Source organism: Pleuronectes platessa, chromosome 7 (assembly GCF_947347685.1).
Source record: "Pleuronectes platessa chromosome 7, fPlePla1.1, whole genome shotgun sequence".
NCBI classification, from domain to species: domain Eukaryota; kingdom Metazoa; phylum Chordata; class Actinopteri; order Pleuronectiformes; family Pleuronectidae; genus Pleuronectes; species Pleuronectes platessa.
In genome coordinates this window covers 3,586,911-3,609,447 of record NC_070632.1, presented here as the reverse complement: position 1 = coordinate 3,609,447, position 22,537 = coordinate 3,586,911, and the positions used below count along the sequence as shown (strand labels likewise).

At 42.7% G+C, this 22,537-nt stretch overlaps 1 protein-coding gene across 4 annotated transcripts; it reads right to left on the bottom strand.

Annotated features, from left to right (window-relative positions):
- Positions 1 to 466: 466 nt before the first annotated feature.
- Positions 467 to 20,818, bottom strand: edc4 (enhancer of mRNA decapping 4). 4 transcript variants are annotated; one of them, XM_053427414.1, is made up of 30 exons: positions 20,608 to 20,818; positions 19,078 to 19,240; positions 18,873 to 18,984; positions 18,615 to 18,714; positions 18,312 to 18,498; positions 17,668 to 17,815; positions 17,284 to 17,388; positions 16,886 to 16,998; positions 16,715 to 16,813; positions 16,504 to 16,599; positions 16,316 to 16,415; positions 15,728 to 15,908; positions 15,347 to 15,413; positions 15,150 to 15,241; positions 14,635 to 14,819; positions 14,084 to 14,163; positions 13,309 to 13,435; positions 12,921 to 13,213; positions 12,611 to 12,841; positions 12,224 to 12,322; positions 11,882 to 12,025; positions 11,479 to 11,515; positions 11,041 to 11,188; positions 10,611 to 10,766; positions 8,030 to 8,145; positions 7,065 to 7,230; positions 5,674 to 5,860; positions 4,718 to 4,937; positions 3,771 to 3,934; positions 467 to 1,134 (listed from the first exon to the last, which is right to left on the bottom strand). In XM_053427414.1, the coding sequence occupies exons 1-30, from the start codon at positions 20,693 to 20,695 to the stop codon at positions 951 to 953; spliced, it is 4,188 nt and encodes a 1,395-aa protein (XP_053283389.1). In that variant the 5' UTR covers positions 20,696 to 20,818; the 3' UTR covers positions 467 to 950. The 4 variants fall into 4 exon arrangements, with proteins under 4 accessions (XP_053283389.1, XP_053283391.1, XP_053283390.1 ...); XM_053427416.1 differs by having other exon boundaries at positions 16,715 to 16,798; XM_053427415.1 differs by lacking the exon at positions 20,608 to 20,818 and adding an exon at positions 20,240 to 20,515.
- Positions 20,819 to 22,537: the final 1,719 nt, after the last annotated feature.

The following is a 22,537-nucleotide window of genomic DNA, read 5'->3' as shown; positions in this document are numbered from 1 at the left end:
TTTTTATCTCCAACCTAATGAGAAACAACTGAAAGGAGAAAGATCCCACCAGCATGAATTGGCTTTGGATGTTTGATTCTTCTGGTTGCTGGGAGTCGCTGGGAGTCGCTGGGTTCTTAAAGAGAACTGAGGAGCTGGTTTCTGCTGCAACTGAATTCCACTGTAGCTCCGAGCGAGGAGGAGGAGGAGGAGGAGGACGCTGCTCCCAAGAAAGAAAGAAAAGATGCGTCCGAGCCTCGTGTTTGCTCCGATGGCCGAGACGCTGGGACGTTTCTGTTGTTTCTGTTGCTCAGAGGCAGCGTCATCACATCAGGTCCAGAAACTCAACGTGTCGCCCGACGGGTCGGAGGAACAGAGCGGAACACAAAGGAACCGGCAGCGTTTCGCTCAGCTGCACATTCTTTGAGTCTTTTGCACATTTGGATGATGCAACATGAACGGTCTGGTTCTATGCGTCGGGTCGGGGGGGGTGGGGGGGGGGGGGGGAGTTGACCATAATTATCAGGGCTGTGCTGCCGTCTGTGAGGCAGTCGTTTGCCTTTTGATCGGGAGGAAGAGGAGGAGCAGCAGTAATGGACGTGTGGAAGAACCTAGAGTGAACTTAGAGAGTCTCTCTAACAGACAACAACAATCTCTCTGTCCAGAATGTTGTTGCTTTGCATTGAAGGTATGACAAGGGGGGGGGGGGGGGGCATAACAAAAACAGTCCATTTCCTAACATGGCACGTCCCAGGTGCAGTAAGGAGGAGGAGGAACAAAGAATGTGTGGAGGAACTGGAGGGAACCTTCTTTAACCAGGTGAAAAGTTTTCAAGCCCTCGTCTTCGTCTCCAACCAACGAGCTTCATCCTCACGCTCCGACAAAGAGGCTGAAGACGTCCTGGACTCTTTTAACAAAACTGGACTCGTGACCTGCGTCTGTCTCCTCAGCACCGGACTCCAGGAGGAGACCTAGTGGTTGACGAGCCCCTGCAGCATCATCATCAGGCGCCGCGCCCTCTTGCTGAGCAGGCTGTGGGGGTCCTGCTGCAGGAACGCAAAGAGTTTGGGTCGGACCTGGGCCAGCACGGAGGACATGTGGTCTCTGGTCAGCGGGTCGCCGTGGTCCAGGTTCATCACCGCGTCCTCCAGGTAACTGCACAGGGACACAGAGGGAGAGAGACGTTAGACTAAAGAGGAACAGACTTTTCTGAACAAGCAGATTTCAGAACCCGTTGACAAAAGCCCCAATAATAAACTCTGGTTTTTAATAACTTGTAATTCTTATTAACAGATCTACAGTTCAGCTTCACTGAATTAAACATTAAACTCATTTCATTGAAGCTTCTGTTTCATATGTTGCGTAGTGTTGCTTTAAGTCACGAGGCAGGAAAAAAGCCCGATGACAAAATGAACTTAGAACAACAGGTTGTAGTCAGTTTTGTTCTACGAGGAGAAAATGAAATGAAATAGGTTTGACGTGAACAACATGAAACTTCTCTCTCTCTCTCAGATTTAAAAGCAGAACAAGGGAACAAGGGCAGACTCTGTGTTTTGACCCTTGAAGCAGCTGCAGGGGAACACAGATAGTTCTGACTCTGTCCCGGTCGCCTTTCACAGATTGAATCAAGTGTCGTACTTGATCTCCTTCCTGGCCACCGGCCCGCTGTGTGAACACGAGCGTCTCAACTCAGATATCACAGCACAAATTGAGTTTCTCTCGTCCTCACCTGTGTCCTGTCCTCTCACTCAGGCTACAACACGTTTAACTCTTCATTAATCAAGTCAAACGTTCGGTGGGCAGATTCCAGACTGTGCTCCACAGGGTGTAGAGTTAAATCTAAAGAAACTTAAGATCTGGGTCAAGTTTTAAAGATATGAAGGAACATTAAGTCCCAGAATCACTCACTTCCCAATAATTTAATATAAGGTGTAGTAGATAATAAGCCGATTGAACGGAAAATCGATTCTGACCGAGATGTTTGTAGTTTTATTACAACCGGCTAATATTTGTATCATGGAGAAAGAACTACAACACACAGTGACACAGTAACGTATACAATAACTTAATGAAGAGCTATTTTAATGTATTTAAGACCTTATTTTTATGTTTAAGATTTTATAAAGGTCTAAAATTCTGATTTAAAACGCTGAAGAAACTCTGTATCTCTCCAGTTCTGTGCTGCTCCTCTTCCCTCAGGCTGCTTTCAGACAAATTCGGCATAATATCTTAAAATGATCTGCACGTGGGAACTCAGAAGTCTGAGTCAGTTGCTGCAGACACTCTTCTGCGTTTCTCCTGCCAGCCTCCTGAGTGACCCCGTGTGAGAAAACAGCTTCTTTTACACGTTCCACTATTCATCTCCATCTCAGAAACACCACTTGTTTCCTAGTATCACCATCAACCGCGCTGCCAACACACTCTCGAGTCACGTCCACTCGTTAGAAAAAGGAAAATCAACAACGCACACCGTTAAGAGAGCAGAGGAAAAAGCAGCAGTGAACGAACGACGGGATAAAAAGACACAAGGACACGGACGGAGCAGAACAATAGCGAGCATCAAAAAACTGCAATGCTATTCACAGGATCATTTAGGCTCCCCAGGCAGCCGTGGAGCAGAGCTGCAGACGGAGCCGGGTGATGGGGTCAGCAGTTTAGCACCGCTCAGCACTCGGGAGACGAGGAGTAATGGACGTGCGATGGAGATGAGATGGGGAGCAAAAGTTTAGGCAAAGAGAGACTTTACTATCGATCAAAGGGCAAGAAGGACGGGGCCTGTGTGGGAGAACAGGTGTGTAATGTGATTCATAATGAGCTGAAACTCCAGACGTGTTGTGGAGACGATAAGTTACACACTTCACGGGTTTTTGATTAAAACTGGTGGTATTTTCCAAAATTGCAAGTTATGCCTGCTGCATTTTCAAGAACAGGTCTGACATCAAACTAAAGTGGGTAAGAAAGATCAATATTTGTGTTATTTTGAATTTTGTACGTCAAGATTCATGTGCCACGGAGGTTAGGCTTTTATTAAATTAATTCTTGGAGTGGTTTTATATCAAGGGACAGATCAGAAGGCTTTTACATCAACAAATAATAGAGATCTGGATTTAAAGAAAGAAATCAGTCATATTTATGGGAGTAATATCTATAATTTGGTGCAGCATGATTGAAACGTGAGGAGACTGTTGGGACTTGGTGGAGGTTTCTCGTTAACTTAACAGTTTGCTGGGGGCAGCCTCACTCGTCTGCTGCAGTCGAAGATGAGTGTGGAACTTTCCATTAATTAATATACTTAAGACTGTGGTGGTCCATTGCTCATAATGAGAAAAAAGACTTTTAACTTTTTGATTGGCCCCGGTGCCCTCGTTCTCTCACACACACACACACTGATGCATTTAAAACCCGGTGTATAAACATGGCGCTGGCCGTAGCAGAACCGCAGAGACAACCTGGCAACCGAGCTTCACAGGTTTTATGCCTATAAAAAATTAAACAGTGTGGCTGGTGGCCATGTATTCGGTATGTGATTGAACACTGGAGAACATCAGTGACAACAAATAATTGCAGCAATACGACTCAACATCACTGGATTCATTTCTTTTGTGATATCAAAGACATTTGTGCCTCAAAGACAAAATAGATTTTCACCTTCCAGATTAAGTTACAAACTAAAAAACACACATTTACTCTGAACCCTTAGCCCAGCGATGTAATCTTTAAGTCAGGAATGAACTGAAATATCACATACATACTTTAGAATAAAAAGGGTAAAATGACCGTGGTGTCCTCACCTGATTTTGAGCTCAGAGCGGGTGGAGAGGTTGGAGGAAAGCTGCTGGATGAGTGACAGCAGGACGGGCTGGCTCAGGGGACAGGGGTGCTGACCAAACACCTGCTGAGAGTCGATGGTCTCACACACGTACAGCACCAGGTTCAGATCGGTGGCTGACAGAGCCTGGAGACAGAGGACATTTTTATTTTATAACGAATAAAGGAAGTAACAAAAATAAGCTTTGACGAATAGTAACCTTCACGTTACTGGCAACTTCTAAAACTAGAAAGAGAAACATCGGTAACAGGACGTCTACAGCTATAAACAAGTTGCTTGATAAGTGGTTTCAAGAACTGGTTTATCCACCACGATCACAATCATTCTCAAAGCCTTTCTCCCATGTTCATAAACTAGCAGCATTAGTTTAATGAATAAACTTATCCAGAAACAGATAGAACTAATAATTCTTCAATCTGGCAGAGGAGAGAAATGTTCACAGTAAAAAATAAAGACTTATCCATACTGACAATTTAATGATTTATACAATAATATATATTTATCTGCAAAGTTGAATTTAAGACTTTTTAAGAACCTACAGCTTCCCTATAATAAAATTCGTTTTTGTTGACTCACTATATTTCCAGCTCATAACATAAACCTTTGTTCACACCACGAATGCAGCAGAGCTACAGGACGAGTGGGGCCGGCATGGGGGACTGTGTGAAGCAGTAACAATATATTAGGCTTTGTGGGTCCTGCAGTCCTGGTGGACCCCGTGTGTGTGTAAGTGCATGTGTACCAGTGAATAATTTAAAGTTATAGGAGGTTGTTTGCATTCATTATCAACTGGGAAAAACTTTTCAACAATTTAGCTGCAGAGGCTGCAACAGGGGGCAATGCTAGACCTGGTTGAGCATTAGTGTGCGTGTGTGTGTGTGAGTACGTGCATGTGTGTGTGTGTGTTACCTGCTGGAAAGCCTGGTTGAGCTGGCCCTGCTGGAGGAGCGACAGGATGTTGGCCTGCTGTGTCTGGTAGTCGAGGTGTGCTGTTGGGACGGGCGTGCCGGCAGCCGACCTCATCGCCTGCATGATGCTGGAGGTGACCACCGCCTGCTGCTCCTTCATGGCCATGCCCACCTCCCCTTTAACAATCCGCTGGACGTGACTGAGAATAGACTCCTGCAAGCTGTGGGAGGAATAGAAAGGAGGAACAAGACGAGAGCAGAGACGGAAGGTTATGCTCCGTTTGACTTCAGTTACAATGTTGGATCTCTGGAGTTAAAAACCTGCCGCAGCTCAATCGGGGCATTTTCAAATCTTTTTCAATATTATGAAGTTTTATTTGGCCAACTACTCGCTCTCTGCTCCACCCACGACACGTACACAAACTCCAGAGGCCACGGAATTAATTGCAGAGGGAACAAGAGACTGGATCGAGTTTATGTTCTTACATGAGCTCCAGGATTAAGCTTTGCTTGTTTCTACTCTGCAATCCATTACACACCTGCTCAATAGGCAGTGAATAAGGCCAGGACGGCTGCCATAGGCATCTGCTGATGTGCAGATCTTATATTGAAAACATCAGAGTAGAATGTTAATCAGTAAAACCTATGTGAAGTTCGACAGATATGAAGGAACATCATCGAGACGGCAGGTCTTCACAGTCTCTCCCACAGCCAAGCAGGTTGTACAGAGATAGATCCTGACCGGGGGATTTGACCTTGTTGGTAGTTTTATTAAAATTAAGTTTTTAAGGCCTATATTGTTTTTTTTTAATCTAGCAAATGTATGGAACTGATATCTATGAGTGTGGGAAATATGAATACAGTGAATTTAAATGTGGAGTCATAAGGGAACAGCTGGGTTCTCTACCTTCTAGATTTCAAATGAGACCGTTAGGATCTATATATCTGGATACATACTTTCCCACCATCATCTGGATCTGGTGCTGGACTTCGCCTCGGACGTTAGCTGTGATGTTATTGGCCAGTTGATCACTGGAGTTTTGGAAGCTGTCAATCATCTGTTGGAGCTGGCCCACCATGGGGTCTCGGGCCTCCTGCTCCCTCTGCTTTCGGTTCTTCATGTGAGACTCCAGCTGCACGATGTCTACAAAGTAAAATATTAATAATATTAATAATAATAATAATAATAATTTTTTCCTTCCAAACAAGTAGTATAAATGTAGTCAAAAGGGCCATTGTGTATTATGATAATCAAATGAGAAAGGTCGGCAGAAATGCCAAACGCACTGAACATTAACAACCAACCCTGCAGCTCAGAGACAAATCAGCTGAATAATGAGTCTCTACTACAAAAAACTTCACCAAACTTTCTGGAGATCTTGATAATATTACAAGCAAACCCACAAAAAAGGATTAATAGTGTTATAATCTACTTTATACTGACAGTAGAAAAGAGGTTTAGATAAATATGAAGCTGGAAAAGAGATTTAAAATGATGAACTATTTCTCTGTTTCTTCTTTGGTCGCCAGAAAGTTTGGGCTTTGGTTTTTGAGTCATTACTTATCTGAAGCTGCATCACATCATTAATTCTTGACTACTTTGTCGAACAGCAGTTAATAATCAGTGCATGGTCACCACCACTATACCAATGCACTGCTTTGTTGATTAACTTAACCATTTTTTCCACAATTCCCACAACTGGGACACTGGGAGGGTATAAAGAGCAGCTGGAGGTGTGTGCTGTAGTTATGCGACAGAGAGCTGATGTTAGTTACAATCAATATTTACGCACAAAACACTGAACTCTAAATTTGATCATGGATTAAATATAAATTGGAACAAGCTCACAGACTCAGAGAGGTGCTGCAGACTTTCTATTTACCGCAGACTCTGCTCTATGCACACTATGACAGCTTCTGTAAGATTTAAAAAGAAAACACCGTCTTCGAGAGGTGAACACAGGCTGAGAAAAAAAAAAAAAAAAAACTGACTACTTATCAAAACATCAGAGCCATGATTCTGAAAGGTCGACGTTACAAAAGCTGTCCCTGAACTTTTTTGAAAGAGATGGTTATTTAATTAGACTTCACGGTAAACAGACCCTGATTTCAGGTCTGCGTCGGGGAAACAACCTACATCAACAAACCGTTTCTCCGTCATTAGGAAACATGTCATCGTGAGACACAGCAGAAGCTTCCAGGGGCAGTTTGAACCCATAACAAAGAGGATTGAAGAGGAATCACCTTATTTGGCCTTGAGTTGCAGTCGTCATATCTTTTTTAAATCTTTACTAATGTTTCTTTGCTGATGAAAACACAGATGTTGATGCCGGCTGAGTTTGACTTACAGTCTTGTGTTCCCTGTTTGAAGCTGTCGTTGATTTGCTGAAACATGGACTGGCAGCCTCTCTCAAAAACGGGCAGCACGATGCCCTGGAAGGCGTCTTTGTACGCGGCCTGGATTGGCCCCTGCATCGCTTCAGCTGCGGCTCGACCAATTGCATCCGTCGTGTTCTGGGAAACAGGAAGCAGAAACTGATTTTTGTGTTTAAGTCCACGTGACTTACTCTACAAGGAACTGGAGTTAACGCCCTGTTGGTGTCTTGCTCCTGCAAACCACTGCAGTCACAATTACATCTGACAGCTGAAATGTTCAGGAAGACTTGAGATATCGTGTGTTAAAGTTGAACAGAGAGTCTAAAGCCATTTTCAAAAGGAACTCCAGAGACTGTCTGTCCAATTAGGTCGGGACTTTCCCCGGAGTTTTCATTTCACACAGTGGAAGATTCTCGGCTGACATGGATTCACAACTGCACAGAAATCACAGTGTGTTCGGGTGAGGGGGGGGGGGCGCAGCAGGCAGGACATCACTTGTCGAGTGTTTCTGTTAACAGCACATCAACACCAGTGTCCGCTCTAATCACCAAAAGTTGTCTTACCTCACTTTTTCATCCTGAGATATTTATATTCTTCTGTTTTTTTCAAGTTTTGCATCTGTCATGTGTAAAAACAATCATCAACACCCCCACTCGCTCGTCCGGTCGATCCCCTGCTGTGTTCTCCTATCGGCTCACTCAGGCATTATCTGGAGATTTTACTCTGGGCTAGCGGAGAAAGTCCGAAGCCTCACTCCGACATTCGTGTGCTTACATACAGCCCCTCCGGAGAATGACGAGGAGAAAAACAGGATTTTTGAAGGGGTCGCAGCGACCTTGAACCTTGACCAGTTTGAACATCAGTTCATCTTTGAATCCAAGTCGTCCGATGCAGAGGCATATAAAGAGACAGGTGGTGAAGTAAGCCGGTTACCTACCTTGGATTTGACCACCTTGCTGACGTTGTCCTTCAGGGTGACCTCCACAGCGGTCAGCTTGGCAGCAATTGTGTTGTTCAGCTGACCTGTCACAGGCTCCAGGCTCTTTGAAATCGCTGAAGAGGACAAAGAATTAACAAGACAGATTAGCAGGAACTCTCCTGTGATTAGAACTGTGATCAGAGGAGGAAGAGGAGGAGGAGGAAGAGGAGGAAAAAGACAGGGACATCTCATCCTCAAAATACAGGGCAGGAGAGGTAAAGTACGAGAACATCTCTCCAAAGACGGCCTAATTATAGTGTCAGTCCAACAAACCTTAGCTGGCTTTGTTATATTTAATTTAACTTATGCCTGGGATGATCTCAAGCATTATTGACTTATTGATGTTCTGTCTGGTCTGCATTTGTCTACTTCTCGTGCTGCAAAACTTAACTTTGCAGAGACTTGATTTGTTTCAAATCAGGGATGCAGTGACCTGATTCGCAGACTGGAATCAACATTCTGACCTTATTGAGTGAAAAACGAATTAGCTGTGTCGTGACTGATCTCCATTAAATACTGTTTCTTTGTTAATGTCCTTAAAAGATTCAGCATTTCATCTGTTACCTTCACTTAGCCACAGCAAAGCACAGACTCAGACGGTGTCTATAGCAACACAAGTGCGATCCAGACATTGTGTTAGTTTGAAAACTATTTGTGTCCACTTCACCATTTCACCTCTGTCCACAGTTTAACACCTGAACAGCATGAAAACAGATAAATCTCCTCTTTCCCTTCTCTCTTTTCTGTTCTGTTACAAGTACTGTGCATCTCAGCATCTGGTGAAGAGCAGGAGAGACAGCCCAGCAGAGATTATCATTATTTCATGGTCAGGACCTGGTGAAGACCCAGAGTCGAGACTCTGGTTGTTGGTGTGATTCTCTGCCCGTGATCCAAGACACAATTATGAATTAATAATATTATTTCACCTGAAGACAGAGTGCCTTAGTTATTTTCCATGACTGTCTGCATTATTCAGCTTCTGGGATCTAACTTTTGTTCTTCTACCTGACTGACTAAAGAGCACCTGACGGATCAGCAGCGCCTCATCTCTCCTTTATAGAACAGTCAGCACATCGACGTACATACAGGTAAACGGCCACAGCTGTGCTGAATGGTCGGATATACTGGTTTTTAAAATGATTGACTATAGAAAAGGGTTAGAGAGAGAGAAATAAAATGGTATTTTCTCAAAATAAATGCCACACAACTCTGCAGTTTGGAACATAAGAAACTATAATATATTTGTAAATAGTTGTATTTGTAATGTTGGATATTATTTCAGTGGTCAGTGAGAAGAGATAAAGAACTGACAAGTATAGTTCCGTCTACTAAACCAGAGCTGAAAGATGACAGAGGAGCCAGCAGACAAGCAGACTGATGAAATCTTAATTTGTTACTGGCAAACAATGAAATGGTGCAATACCACCATCCCCCTGGTCAGATGACTTCTGACAAACTCCCTGTGGTGTCAGCAGAGTCGAGCTCTGACTCCCACAATGGAGAGAGAGGTCTGCCGTCATAAAAGAACAGCTCCTGTCGATACTGATATAAATTGAGCAGCTCATAAATAACATGGTGTCTTAATAAGCAGTGTCTCAGTCCATGAATAGAAATAAGAGTCTGCTCTTTTTATAGCTTGGATGATTATATCAGCCAATATCAGACTTCATAGACATATCAGCGTTTATTTTTTAATTCTATAAATTTGGTTCTATGTGTTTTCTGTTGTTGTTAGTTATTTATAATCACATTTATGGTAAAAAAAAATATGTATATCAAGCCTCAAATGCATTTTTTGTAACAAGAGTTGATAAAATCGTAGGGTTCATTGCCAATTTTTTCTTAGGTACATATATCGGCTGATCCATCAATATCAGACATTTTTACTTCCTAATACCAGTATCAGCCCTGGCCCCAAAAATCCACATCTGTCGGGCTCTAATAGAAATGCAACAGTGAGTGAGGACATTGTTTTACTGTGAAAAAACCGAAGGTGTTGTTTACTAAACTCAATCTTATGCTTCAATTTGAAATCACCATCCACGTCGTGTATCCACATTCTGACTCTGATCAAATCCTACGCTTGAACACATTGTAAATGGCTGTATTGTAATAAACACACAGGAGAACATGGCTGTGTTGGTGATTTAAAAGCTGCTGCTGTGTAATCACGTACAAACATTTCCTTGTAATACCAGGACGTTGTCATATCTCACGACTTGTTCTACAAAACCTCCATCTCTCCTGATTTAGTTTTTCTGGATGGAAGCCGTAGAAAGATGTTAATCCTTGAGATGGGGCAGTTTAGACGTGTGCATGTATAATGCTATTTCTGATAAACAGATCAAGTTCCAGTCTCTGGAGGCTAATGCCAGTGAGCTGGAATTGAATGTAGATTAGTGACACTTGCATTCAACACAGGCCGCGTTTTCATTACCCCGAGTGCAGAGGAATACATAAGACCTCTCTGTGTGTGTTCGAGTCCCATCAACTGTCAGAACACATAAAAGTTTGTGAAAAGTTTGTGTGCTTTACTTACTTTGTGGGACGGTTTTCTTTATTTCCTCTCGTAGCACTTTGTCCAATCGGCTGGTGAGCGCGGAGCTGAGGGTGTGGCCGAGATGCTGGCTGAGCTGATCCTGAAGCTGCTGCTGGTGGTTCTGACTCTCGGCCAGGACTCGTTCCAGTCTGCGCTCTGAGGTCGGGAGCGGTCAAGGCTCAAAATAACAAGCTGTAAGATCTTGTTTACTGTCCGTCACTGTTTATAAGATGTCCTTGTTTGTTATGCATTTGTGTTGTTGATGTTCAAGGATGTAAACTGTTTGCTAGGTGCCACTCTGTTTGTTTCATGAGACTTGGTTTGTGGGGCTGAATAAATATACAGGGTTGTGAAATCGAATTTGGAACTGCAAAAGGTGGGGGTGAAAACATGAAAACAAAAACTTTTAAAAACTTGTAGTAGAGGATACGTTCTTGCTCCTGGTGGTTGGACAGGACATGATCGACCTGGGCCATGATGGAGCTCTGCATGGTTTCGATCTGTCCACGCAGCTCAGTCAGCTCCCTCTGCTGGCTGCGCAGGAGCATCAACAACTCCTCCTGAACTTCCACATTCATCTATAAAGCAGATGGAGACAATGACTTAAAAAAGGAGGCCATGTAAAGTGCTGCTAAAATGTAGGAGTTACACCTGCATCTAACAATATTTATAAATTTTAACACTGAGCTAACTGGAGAATTATGAACTAAAAGATTAGAAATTGCACTTGATATTTTCAAATAGTTGCTAAAAGAACATTTCTAGTTTAATTAACTTAGGTCGAATTTCGTTTCAAAAGAACTTGAAAGTGAGCATCAAATGAAATGTATGAAAAATCTATAAAAACTATATTTTGTGATCATCTTACCTGAGCTGAGTCCATTTGCCTGGATTGAGCCATTTCACTGAGAGAAAGGAAAGAAGAAACATCATTATGTGAAAGACAGTCAACATTTTTGACTAATATATATATAGTTCTGTAAATAACAGATATTTTGAAATCTCCTAATGCGCGAAGAAATCATAATTCTTATAGTGACGCTTTCAAGAAGTGCATTCAACCATGAGGGTTCAAACCAAGAACAGCAAGAATCTCGTTACAGTACAACTAGTCTTAAAAAAAGCCATACTACATTTTAGTGCAATATATAAGTAGACTTCTTTTTTTTTTTATAAACACCAGAGTTGACGATGGTTATTAGACATCATCTTCTTAACCAAGGTGCAGTCGGAAGAGAAGTGTCTTTAGCCTGTGGCTAATATGAAAGTACCCGTCATCCTTCTTGATCTTCCTCTTGAGTTTTGGAGAACCTCGTGGTGACGTCTTCCAGTCCTTCACAGGGATCCTGTGAGAGGAGCGAGAGCCACAGTTTCCTGAAGACGAGCCCAGGCTGGCCACCTCATCATCAGGGTCGCTGGGAGCAGACACACAAGACAACAACAGAGCTGTAAGATAACATGTGCCTTCAATCAGCTTGGAAAAGGTCATTAACAACTAAATGAAACTGTGAATAAAAGGACACAGATCAGTGTAATTTCTTCTTCTGTGTGGATGATCATGATGAGTCTGCTTATTTGCATTAACAGGGAGAAGGTGTGTTTATTTGCGTTACCTCTGCTCTGCACCGGTGTCCTGACTGTCGTTCTGAGAGAGGTGATAGGAGCGTCGATGGTAAGGTGAGTTTATGTGCACCTTTGACTCTTCCCTTGAACTACAACACAGCAGAGATACAACAAAAACACCAGTTTAATAAATGGTTCACACACTTCTTTCACAGTTTCAACTTCACATTTTAAAGCCTCATACAACTTTCTAGTGGTTTGGGCAGTCTGTGATCACTTTCCATTATTCGTAATTATTTGAGAACTACAAGTCAAGAACATCTGTAGAATTTAGCAAAATAGGTTTTTAGAATTTCTAAGAGACGTCCGATGTAGTTGTTGTGTATGTTCACTTTTGTGAAACGCCTGCCTCTATATGTGAGTGGGGAATTTCTCACCAGTCTCCCAGGCCGTTGTCCCTGAGACTGTTCCTGGTTTCTCTGGTGATGTCGGGTGCAGCTGGCCAAGGTGTGTGGCTCACGTTTCCATCTGAGGAGCCTCCTCCTACCCCCGGGTTCTCCTGCGATAAGGCATTCTCCAGCAAAGAGGGAGTGTGGCTGAGTCTAGGCTCAGACTCTAGAGCCCCACTTACTGGCCCATCTGCACCTCCCAGTTCCAGGGCTAGAAGACTGAGACAGAAAATGCCGGAGTTTGGTTAATTTAAGAAACCAGTAATAGTTACAGTATCATTGCTGGTCATCAGCATACCTGCTGTTGGCTGTGCGTGGAGAGGTGAGCAGGTGCAGAGCAGAGGCAGCAGACGCCATGCTGTCAGTCTGAAGCGCAGAAAGTGGTAAAGGCTCCAAGCTGGACATGAGTCCACGCTGAAGCTGCAGCGTCTGGGATGCGATCTCCGGCATGTCCTGGGACATGGCCGTGGAGGCGGAGGAGATAACATCAGGGGAGCGGGCCCTGGTGGGAGAGGCCAGTGTTTGCAGGATTGGCGAGTCCATGATCTGGGAGTTGTCGAGTGAAAGAAGACCACTAGGAGACGCCATAGCCTGGATATGGAGGGAAAGCATGTATAGAAAATAAGACATCATGCTGTAAGAGTATTGGGAGTGTTTTAAAAGAAGGAAAGTGTGTTGGGGCCTACCTGTAGGTTCTCCAGTCCTGGCAGCAGGACAGCAGAAGCAGCAGTTCTTGGGCTGCTGGTGGAGGCAGAGAGTGTGAGACTACTGCTGCTGCTCTCAGCTCTGTTAGGACTGTGATCGTCTAGAGCTCTGCACATGGTAACACAGATACACTGTCCTTAACCATACATGTTAATGTGTGCGACCAGAATCAACCACAAGCAAATGATGTGGGTTTGTTAATCTAAAGCTGCTTTCAGACAAGCACTGGACTCTGCAGATCCTCTGTATTTTCTCCAGAGGAATTTGCATGTGCGAATGCAGATGACCAAATGAGATGCTCCGCACATGACCTCATAGTATAATGTGTTAATACATCACTTCCTGCCTGTGTCTGCTGCAGGGTTTGATGCTGTTGTGAACGGGTCTGTGCAGAAAACCTCCCGCTGTGTTGTGCATGAAACGCAGACTATGGGTAAACTCTGTAGCCAATTCTCCAGATTTTACCTGGAGCCCATGTCTGAAAACCTCTTAATAGTAAGACTGTAAGTAAAATATGTAGCTATGATCAATAGTTATCATTCAAAACACACAAAAAAAAAAAATATATATATATATATATACGCTATAACTTCTCATTATGTAACTGGGTTATCAGAGTCATTGAGAACTGATTAAATGTTTAATGGTTTGAAAGATACAACCTGTGCAAACCAATTTTTTACTAGAATGACATTTCAGATGTATATATAACTTGTTTTAACCCGTATTGCAACTAAACGTTATAGAGAAACCAACCTGTTAGTTGAGTCAGAGTTGCTGCTGGTACCCGTGACAATGGTCAGACTGCTGGCGCTGCTGGCTGGTGATGCTGGTACCTGCAACGTGACCAAAATGAGAATTACAGGCAGGAAAGATGATGAAGGGTTAAGAAAATACCTTCTCAGTAGTTGAATGCACATTTATTCAATTCATCCTTTTTTGTTACTTTACTTTGCCATGTTAGTCAGTTAATATCTTGCCGGAATTCACATTTGTTTCCAAACTGAAGCACAATGGCAACAACAAAATCACATATATAATTTTGACAATTTTCCGAAGAAAATTCTGACAGAACTGTTTCTTATTTCACGAACTTCTTTGTGCTCGACTCTGTTAAGTGCTGGCACAAGAACTCAAGCATAAATGTAAAAGGTGATATTTTTTTGTAGAAATATTGCTAGGCAAAGTACATGTTTTTGACCTTTGTGAAAACTGAATGCTGTCATGAAACTCAGACATGAACCCAACTTCCCCTCCATTAACCGAGAGATAGACTGGCAATAAAGACGGCCTCCTAGTGTTCATACCGAAGTGCTTGGTGTCATGAAGGCATCGGGAGTCATCAGCTTGGGCATCGGCCCACTGCCGGAGACAGAGTTAGACAGGAAGTCAGCGGGAGCGGGAAGAGATGGGATCTTCCGCAGGTCGTTCTGGGATCCACTTCCTGACTCTTTGTCAGAACTCTGGTCAACGAGATGGTCTGAAAAAGCAGCTGGTAGCACAAAATGTAAAGAGTCATTAAGTTGTGTGGTAATGTTTGACAAATGTGTGACATGTTAAGGAATCAGCATAATCACTGCATCTCACAATCAAAGATATATTTTGCACCGACAAGTTTTGTTATAAATTTTCTTCTTATACTTTGGTTGTGTAGGCATTAGTTAATGATTATCACACTTAACTTACTAGGTTAGTTGTTTAATTACTTTTAAAAAAACTATAGATTAAGGATCAATATCTATTATATTGCTATCCCAGAATGTGAGGATCTAGATGACAGATCATGTATAGCGTTTTGTCCTTCAAAGAGTGTTGGACTCACCAAAACCATCCTGAGAATCAGAATGAGGCAGGAACAGTGAAGAATTGGAACGTGCGTTGGGTTGAAACCAGATCTGGACATCCTGCAGAGTCCTGAAAACACAAGCAAACACATTTAGAGATTGAGCCTCTCGTTCTGGACCCTTTGGTGGTGGACCTGTCATGTGCCTGACATCAAATCGCAAGTTGGGGACTTACTTGGTGTGAACACAGTAGAGTTTAATCTGGATTCCAGACTTGGACTCCGTGGGTCCTTGAGTGCCCTCTGAAAGAAAACAAACGTACATGAATGTTAATGTTGTGTTAAATAGATCAATGCTGTTCCATATATGATTTCATCTTAAAGTGGAAAACAACTGTTTTAAAATCTGCAGTGTGCTCCCCTTTCAGAGAGACAATATCCCTCCTGACTCTCCAAGACTGATGTTGCTAATTTTAGCTACAAAAGTAAATAAATATATTCTTTGTTCAACTCCAAACAGTCGCATGTCACTCAGAAACACCCCAGAAAGAGTTGATGTTGTTGACAGCACCACCAACCACCCACACTCCCAAAGCTGTCAGCCTGTGTATGTGTACCTGTAGTCATGCTCTCACTCTCATCCTCTGCAGGGAGGACCTCAGTGTGTTGCAGTCGGCTGTGGGCGACGTCCCGGACTCCGAAGCTGAGCACAGGGTGAGTCAGCAGGAACTCTGACACAGCTGTGAAATTGGCCTTCCCTTTCTCCATGTCCTGCCGCAGCTCCATCACATACAAAACCTGGGAGAGAACGACGCCAACAGGGTGTGAAGTCAGGCTCGGGTGGGAAGGGAAGGTAGAAATGAAAAGGTTTCATGGACTGATTATACCTTGTTCTAGTAAGAATGGCCCTTTCATCAATATAAAAACATAACTGAGTCTGGGATTAGGTATACCGCAAGCTTGAACTAATTAAATTGGTGTTTAATTAAGTGAAACTATTTCCCAAACAAGGATTTAAACCCTCAAGGGTGAAGCTCATGTTCAGATTAATGCTGCAATATCGATGGAGTGACAATGATTGATAGAAGAATCACCTGAAATTGCTTAAAATTTCAATCAAAGACTAATGTAAAAGCCCTTTTATTATTTATTAAAAGTCTTACAAGTGAAATTTCTAAAAAATATAATTAAAACATTGTGCTGACCTTCCTCTGTACGTCAGTGAGGATGAGATACTCAGCAGCGAGATCCAGACTGGCCTTCAAACTTGGCAGAGCTGAGGAGTTGAACGGATCTGGAGAGAACCTAAGAGAGGAAACAAAAGCATTAGAATTAGAATTGCTCTACCATATGATAACAGGTTATATCTGTAATGATAAAACAAATGAATAACCTGATGGTCTGTAAACAGGTCCAGGAAACAGTGCACCACAGCTTCAACTCCTGGTTCTGATCAGCTCCCGTTATGAGGAAACGCCAGAAAGGAACCCTGAAAGGAAGAAAGAACCAGAGGTGATGAAGGAGAAAGAAAATACAAGAACTAAACATGTTCTGTATATCCCAGTTTTCCCTGAAGGCTGTGTGTGCATCCGTGTTGTACTTACTCTGGGTCCTGTCTCTTGTGGTTGTCACAGAAAAGGAGGCAGGAGAGGGGACGGCCTCCGTGAGGTTGCAATTCATGCAGACATCTGGAAAACGGAGAGCTAAGTGAAACAGTGAATGAGAAGATGGGGAGAGACCAGCAAAATCACATATTCAAAGAAACATGTTTTTACCTCGGCTTGTCCTGTCGTCCTTCTATGTATATCTGCCAGAACTTGATGTAACCATCATGGCTGGCTGTGGCTAACACGGTTCCGTCTGGAGACAAGGCCCCTTCACTGACTCGCTGCAGGGACAGACATAAATAAATATATAGTGTTAGTATGGTAAGGAATCTATGTAACAATTCCAAATGGTAAAATATACCATTTTATACTAATTGTCCTTACTTTGGCTTTAGTTTAGTTTATGCCAATATCTAACATCCTGACCCTAGCATGAACATGTCCACTCAAATGGGACCTTTACTTTAAAGTTGTATATATATATTCAATCAAAGATCTTTCATCTCTGAAATGAGATGAAAGATCATGATAATTTACTGTATTAAAGGTTTCAAAACAATGTTTACCTGAGTATGTCCCTTCACTGTGATGAGGCCTTCCTTTACGTCTGCGGCATCGACAGGCCAACTGCTGTGGTTGGCTCTCAAGACTTCCAGGTCCCACACCTCAGCCTAGAAGAAGGGAGCAGCAAAATGAATTACCAGAGACGTAATGTATCTCATACATGGTGATACACAGACTTCAGTGTTCTCTCTTCTTCGTAGAGTTAAAATTATGTTACGGAACTGAACATTCCTTATCTATAATCAAGGGTTCATTCTCCTCTACTTAACATTAGCTGTAAATAGAATGTTAATGTTGTAATAGGTCAACATTACTATATATCCAAAGATAACTTCCTACTTTTTACTCTGTTCTAAAAATCTTTTAGTAAGGAATTGTTCTGATACCCTGTCTTCGTGTAGGAGGGCCAGGGTCTGGCTGACGTCGTCCTGATTCTCCTCGTTGTCATCCAGAATGAACGGACACCAGATGAGGCGTCTGTGGGAGTTCAGGGGAGTGTCATCTGGCCGTCTTATATGAATCACTATCTGATCTCTGTAGGGGACATTAGCTAAGGAAAATGGGAAAGAAAACCAATACTTGGAAGATCTACTATCCCTACTGTGACAAAAGTAAGTGGGTGAAATCTGAGGTTTGTGTAAAATGACAAGTTGTGTAGTAGGGCTGAACGATTAATTGCATCTGTGATAAAATCGCGATATGATAAAACGCGATTTTCTAATCGCAACGTTGGCGAGTAAAACGTGCGAAAGAGAGTAGGGCTCTGGTACAGTAAATGTATCTAATATTGCGTTGGTCATATTTAAATCATTCATTACATTTTTGGGGGGAGAAAAAAGTGGATAAAATAAAAAAAAAATCGCATATTAAATCGCAATCGCAATTAGATTATTTTTCCAAATCGTTCAGCCCTATTGTGTAGGCTAGTGTTCAAATAGTTAGGAGACACAAAAATATCAAAAGTACAAATAGAGGCTGTAAAATCCACACACTGATTCTCCCACACATCCTTTTCCACATGTCAGGATACAGAATCTTGTTTCCAGTGCAGGTGAGTTGCCAGACCATTAGGTTGCCCGCCTCATCTACACAACCCAACAGAGAGGAGTCGAGGTGGGCAAAGGCCAGATCCGTGACGGCCCCTGTGAATCCCTTCAGCAGCGAACGCTCAGCAGAAGACAGACTCAGGACACGAATCATGGCATGGTTGTTGGCTCCTGAAAGAAGACATGTTTATTTTAAAGACAGCACATAAACCAAGGGACCTGGGGTATCACAGCACTCAATACAGACAAAGAAAACTGCAGGACTAGTGGAGGAAAAGGATTCTCACCTCTGATGGCATAAGCGAGGAAGGAGTTGGACACCGCTATCAGTCTGCCATAATAATACTTGTGTTCCCAGTCGTACTTGGCAACTGGTTGAATTTTCACCTAAACAGAAAACCAAACGGTCACATGTCTTCTTATTTATTGAGTCATCACAGATGCAGGTTTTGAGAAATATAAAAATCCCAGAAACAGCTCGACTTTATTCTGATTTATAGACTTCCAAGGACATCCATGTTGTAGCTGATGGTTGCAGTGTTTACCTTGTTGCTGCCTCGAGCCTTGCTGTTGATGCTGGAGTCTTGACTTGCCACAATCTCCACATTGCTTGATGTGATAGAGATGCAGGTGGAGCCATCGTCACCGGAGAGGCAGCTGAAAACGCACCAAATGGATTTAATTTGAGAACTTTGTGATATAACTTTGCTATCATGGTTCAGTGACAGAATTAATTAGGACCCCACTCACATTATCTGACTCTCCTGGGTGCTGCAGAGGTCTGTGGAGATGGGGGCGGTAGAGTCTGACATGATGGACCTATCAACGCTTCCCAGAAGGCCGGCTGCCCCCAGTAGCCCATTCAGCTCTCCGTTAAAAGAAGGTTTCCTCTGAGCACCACTGGATTGTGCATCTGAGGAAAGAAATGGAGCGCACGGGTTATGTTGGGATACAACTTAGAAAGTATACATATGCAAATCCAGCAAGAAAATGCTAAGCCTACAAATACATGCTGTGAAGGTATATTTCTTTTTTGTTTAAAGATTTTTTTAGGATTGTCTCCTTTAATTACAGGACAGTACACAGGAATGGGGAGAGAGAATGGGGGAGGTTTTAAGTGAAAGCTTTTTTAACTGTATCAAATTGAAACCACATACGCAATCATGTAACTTGAATAAGAAAGAGTGACATAAATATAATATATACTTAAAAACCTATTTGGTGTCTTAAAATCTGTTTGCATTCCGGCTTTTTCAGCTTTGTCTTTCTTGTTAGGTCCCGTTCTGTTATGGTTATGTTTTCCTTGGAAATACAATATGTGTCCCGGCTCTTACAACGAAACTGAAACTACAAAAGTGGTTGTGTACTAAACAAACAAATGTGCTGCTTTTCCAGCAAAGATACGTGTGTATGACATATTTCACACTTTACTACTTCTTTGCAGACATTAATCAATCATCTTTCATACAGTTATGAATAGAAGATTGTGTCAGAGCAGGAAAACTGTGCTAATACTGCATGTTTGAGGTTCAGAACTTGCAGAGGTAAACAATGAAGGTGCAGTTCCAGGACATATTCCAGTCCCCACATACAGATAATGACACATGTCCCCTCTCGCTCCACTGTCCCTGACACACACCGTCTTCTCAGCAACACCCCAACCATCATGTGACCTAAGCTAAATGTCCAACCACTTTATTAGAGGAATGAAAAACGGACGCTGAAGCGAGTGACCCCACACGAGCCCTGAACGCGACCGAGCTTCGTGCGCAGTTTCGGAGCCTCGAGCTAGTGTCGATAGCAGCAAAGTGTTTTATTGGCTAAAAGCGAAATAAACGTGTAGTTGGATTTACAGCAACGGCGCCTCTAGTGAGCAGCTGCTGTGGAAAACACGTTTAATTATATATTCAACCTTTTGTCAGCTCCATTGAAGGTTTGAGCCTTAATAAACCAGAGAATAGACTGAGACGGGAGCTAGCTCGCAGCTTAGCTAGCATTTGGAAAAGATGAACCACTGGACACTTTTCCCCCCAGACGGCGTTAGCTTTCCGGTTTTTCTCCAAGTACAAACTAATTAAAGTGAAAATACACGTCGTGACATTTTGAATGGTGCTGATGTGAATCTTTCGGTTACAAGTAGTGCGACTGCATTCGAGCTAGTTCGGCTTCTGGAAAGCGGCGCGCGCTAAACCAAGTCACTTAGCTAGCTAGCATGCTAACGGGCTAACGCTAGCCACCTGCGGCCTAGAGCAGCCGCTTTGAAATCCCGGTCCGACTCACCGGCGCTGCTGCTGGGGCGGTCGAGCTTCAGGATGTCCCGCAGGTGCTGGGTCGCACCCTTAATGTCTATATCCGAGCCGGACGCCATGGGTGAGGGAAAGGGGAGACTGGGCCGGTTCAGGGGGAGACAATAGTTTCTGGTTTGATGCTAGACTGTCACTGTTCACTTCGTTCACCCAGAGCAACCGTCTAAACTTCCGACATGTCCGCGGCGCAGGCTCCGACTTGTCGATGTGTCAGCTCGTTGGTTCCTACCCCAGGTTCCGATCATAATGAACATTACAGAGAATAATATCACTGATTATTAGATGCTTTAAATTAGGCTTTTATTATTCAATCATATTCAACTTCTTCGTTTCACCTTAATTGTTATATAATGATTTTTAATGTGTTTATTTATTATATGCCCTTGGCTGTCGAAAGAGGTCCAGTGAAACGGAAATTTGTGTTGTTATTATTCAACACTTGGTAAATTCATCAGCAGCTTCATAACTTACAACTGTAGGTTTTTTAATTTGTCTCTAAATATCTTTTAAAACATGTCAGATCAAACCACTCAGGTCCCATTATTTAAAGCCCACAAAATTGCAATAACAAACACGTATTGAATAAAAGTGGTGTTATTATTATTATTTTATTTCAAACATGTAATTTATGATATTATATATCAAACAAACAAGTGGAACATTTAAAATCTTAATTGTAAGAAGTACAACATCATGTTATTATGACAATAACAATTACACAAATAAGTTCAGAAATACAATATGCAGGATTGTTGACCTGTTATCCTGTTTATTTTATCGTTAATGATGCAACAATAATGTCCAATCCAATATAAGATCTTAATTTTTTTGTTGAAACTGTTAAAGATGTGTTCAATAATTGTGTGACCATTTTCAGGGTTTCACGTTGTGATGCTGTGGAGCTGCATTGCACCATACCAAGAGGTGTGTGTTTAATTCTATGGCTTCCCAGTGGTTTGAATGCAGGTGGCCAAAATAATAGGGGCACCTGTCTTTATAATGTAATCCAGCTTAACCAGCACCACAACCTGCCTCCTCTAAAGGATCGAGAGCACATCAGGTGACTGGCTGCTTGTTCCAGACGTGCACGTGTCTGGCGTCCTCCCCTCAGTGCTCGTTAACAAATGATGCAATCTTCACAGTGAAGTCAGTGAACAAACCAATGAGCAAATCACTGCTGCACCCCGAGAAGGAAACAGAGTTCAAATGAAGAGATGAATACCAGCTGGTTCAACACATGAATCATACAGATGCCAACAGTGTGACATCATGTGCTCAGTGCGATGAGATCTTTGACTGGTCACACAGTCGGTTGTAGCACCTTTCAGGGACTGCTTTGGTTCCACTTGAAGTTGTGTGACATACACAAAAGCAAAATAGTGTAACATGGCAACAATATACAATCTAAATTATCTTTTATTTCTCTCCAGGGGCTGGATGTATATTCATTTGACTGTTTTCTATCAATTAGACCACAATACATTTAAACCAGCTGATCTCTGGTAGTTTGGTCCCCAAACAATCTGCAAAAAGTAATGGTATACTGAGTTGTACTTTAAGAAGGCAGATGATGCTTTTTAGTTTTCCTTTCCTTCAACGTGTTATCTCGGTTTTATGTGAATATAAAAGCTCTAAAAGGTGAAAAAGCCTCAAGTCTGTGGTAAAAGCATCTCTCTCCCCCCCACAGAAAACAGTGAAGCCCCTGAAACACCTCGTCAGTAGTACAGGCCATACTTCCCAAACCATTGTGATGTCACACTTGCATAACGCACGCCTAGCGGCTGGTCTGACACGACCCCTAACAGAGCCAGGTTTAGCAACAGTGGAGGCTGACATAAGAGGAGCTGCAGCAATGGACAGTATGAAGAAAGTGATGCGTTTTCTGAACATTAGAGCATGTACAT

Excerpts from the sequence above, each read along its gene's own strand:
- edc4 (XM_053427414.1), bottom strand. The coding sequence starts at position 20,695 with ATGGCGTCCGGCTCGGATATAGACATTAAGGGTGCGACCCAGCACCTG. Across the intron at positions 18,715-18,872 it reads AGGCTCGAGGCAGCAACAAG|GTGAAAATTCAACCAGTTGC; the intron begins GTAAACACTGCA and ends TTTTCTGTTTAG. Across the intron at positions 16,814-16,885 it reads GGACGACAGGACAAGCCGAG|CTCTCCGTTTTCCAGATGTC; the intron begins GTAAAAACATGT and ends TGTTTCACTTAG.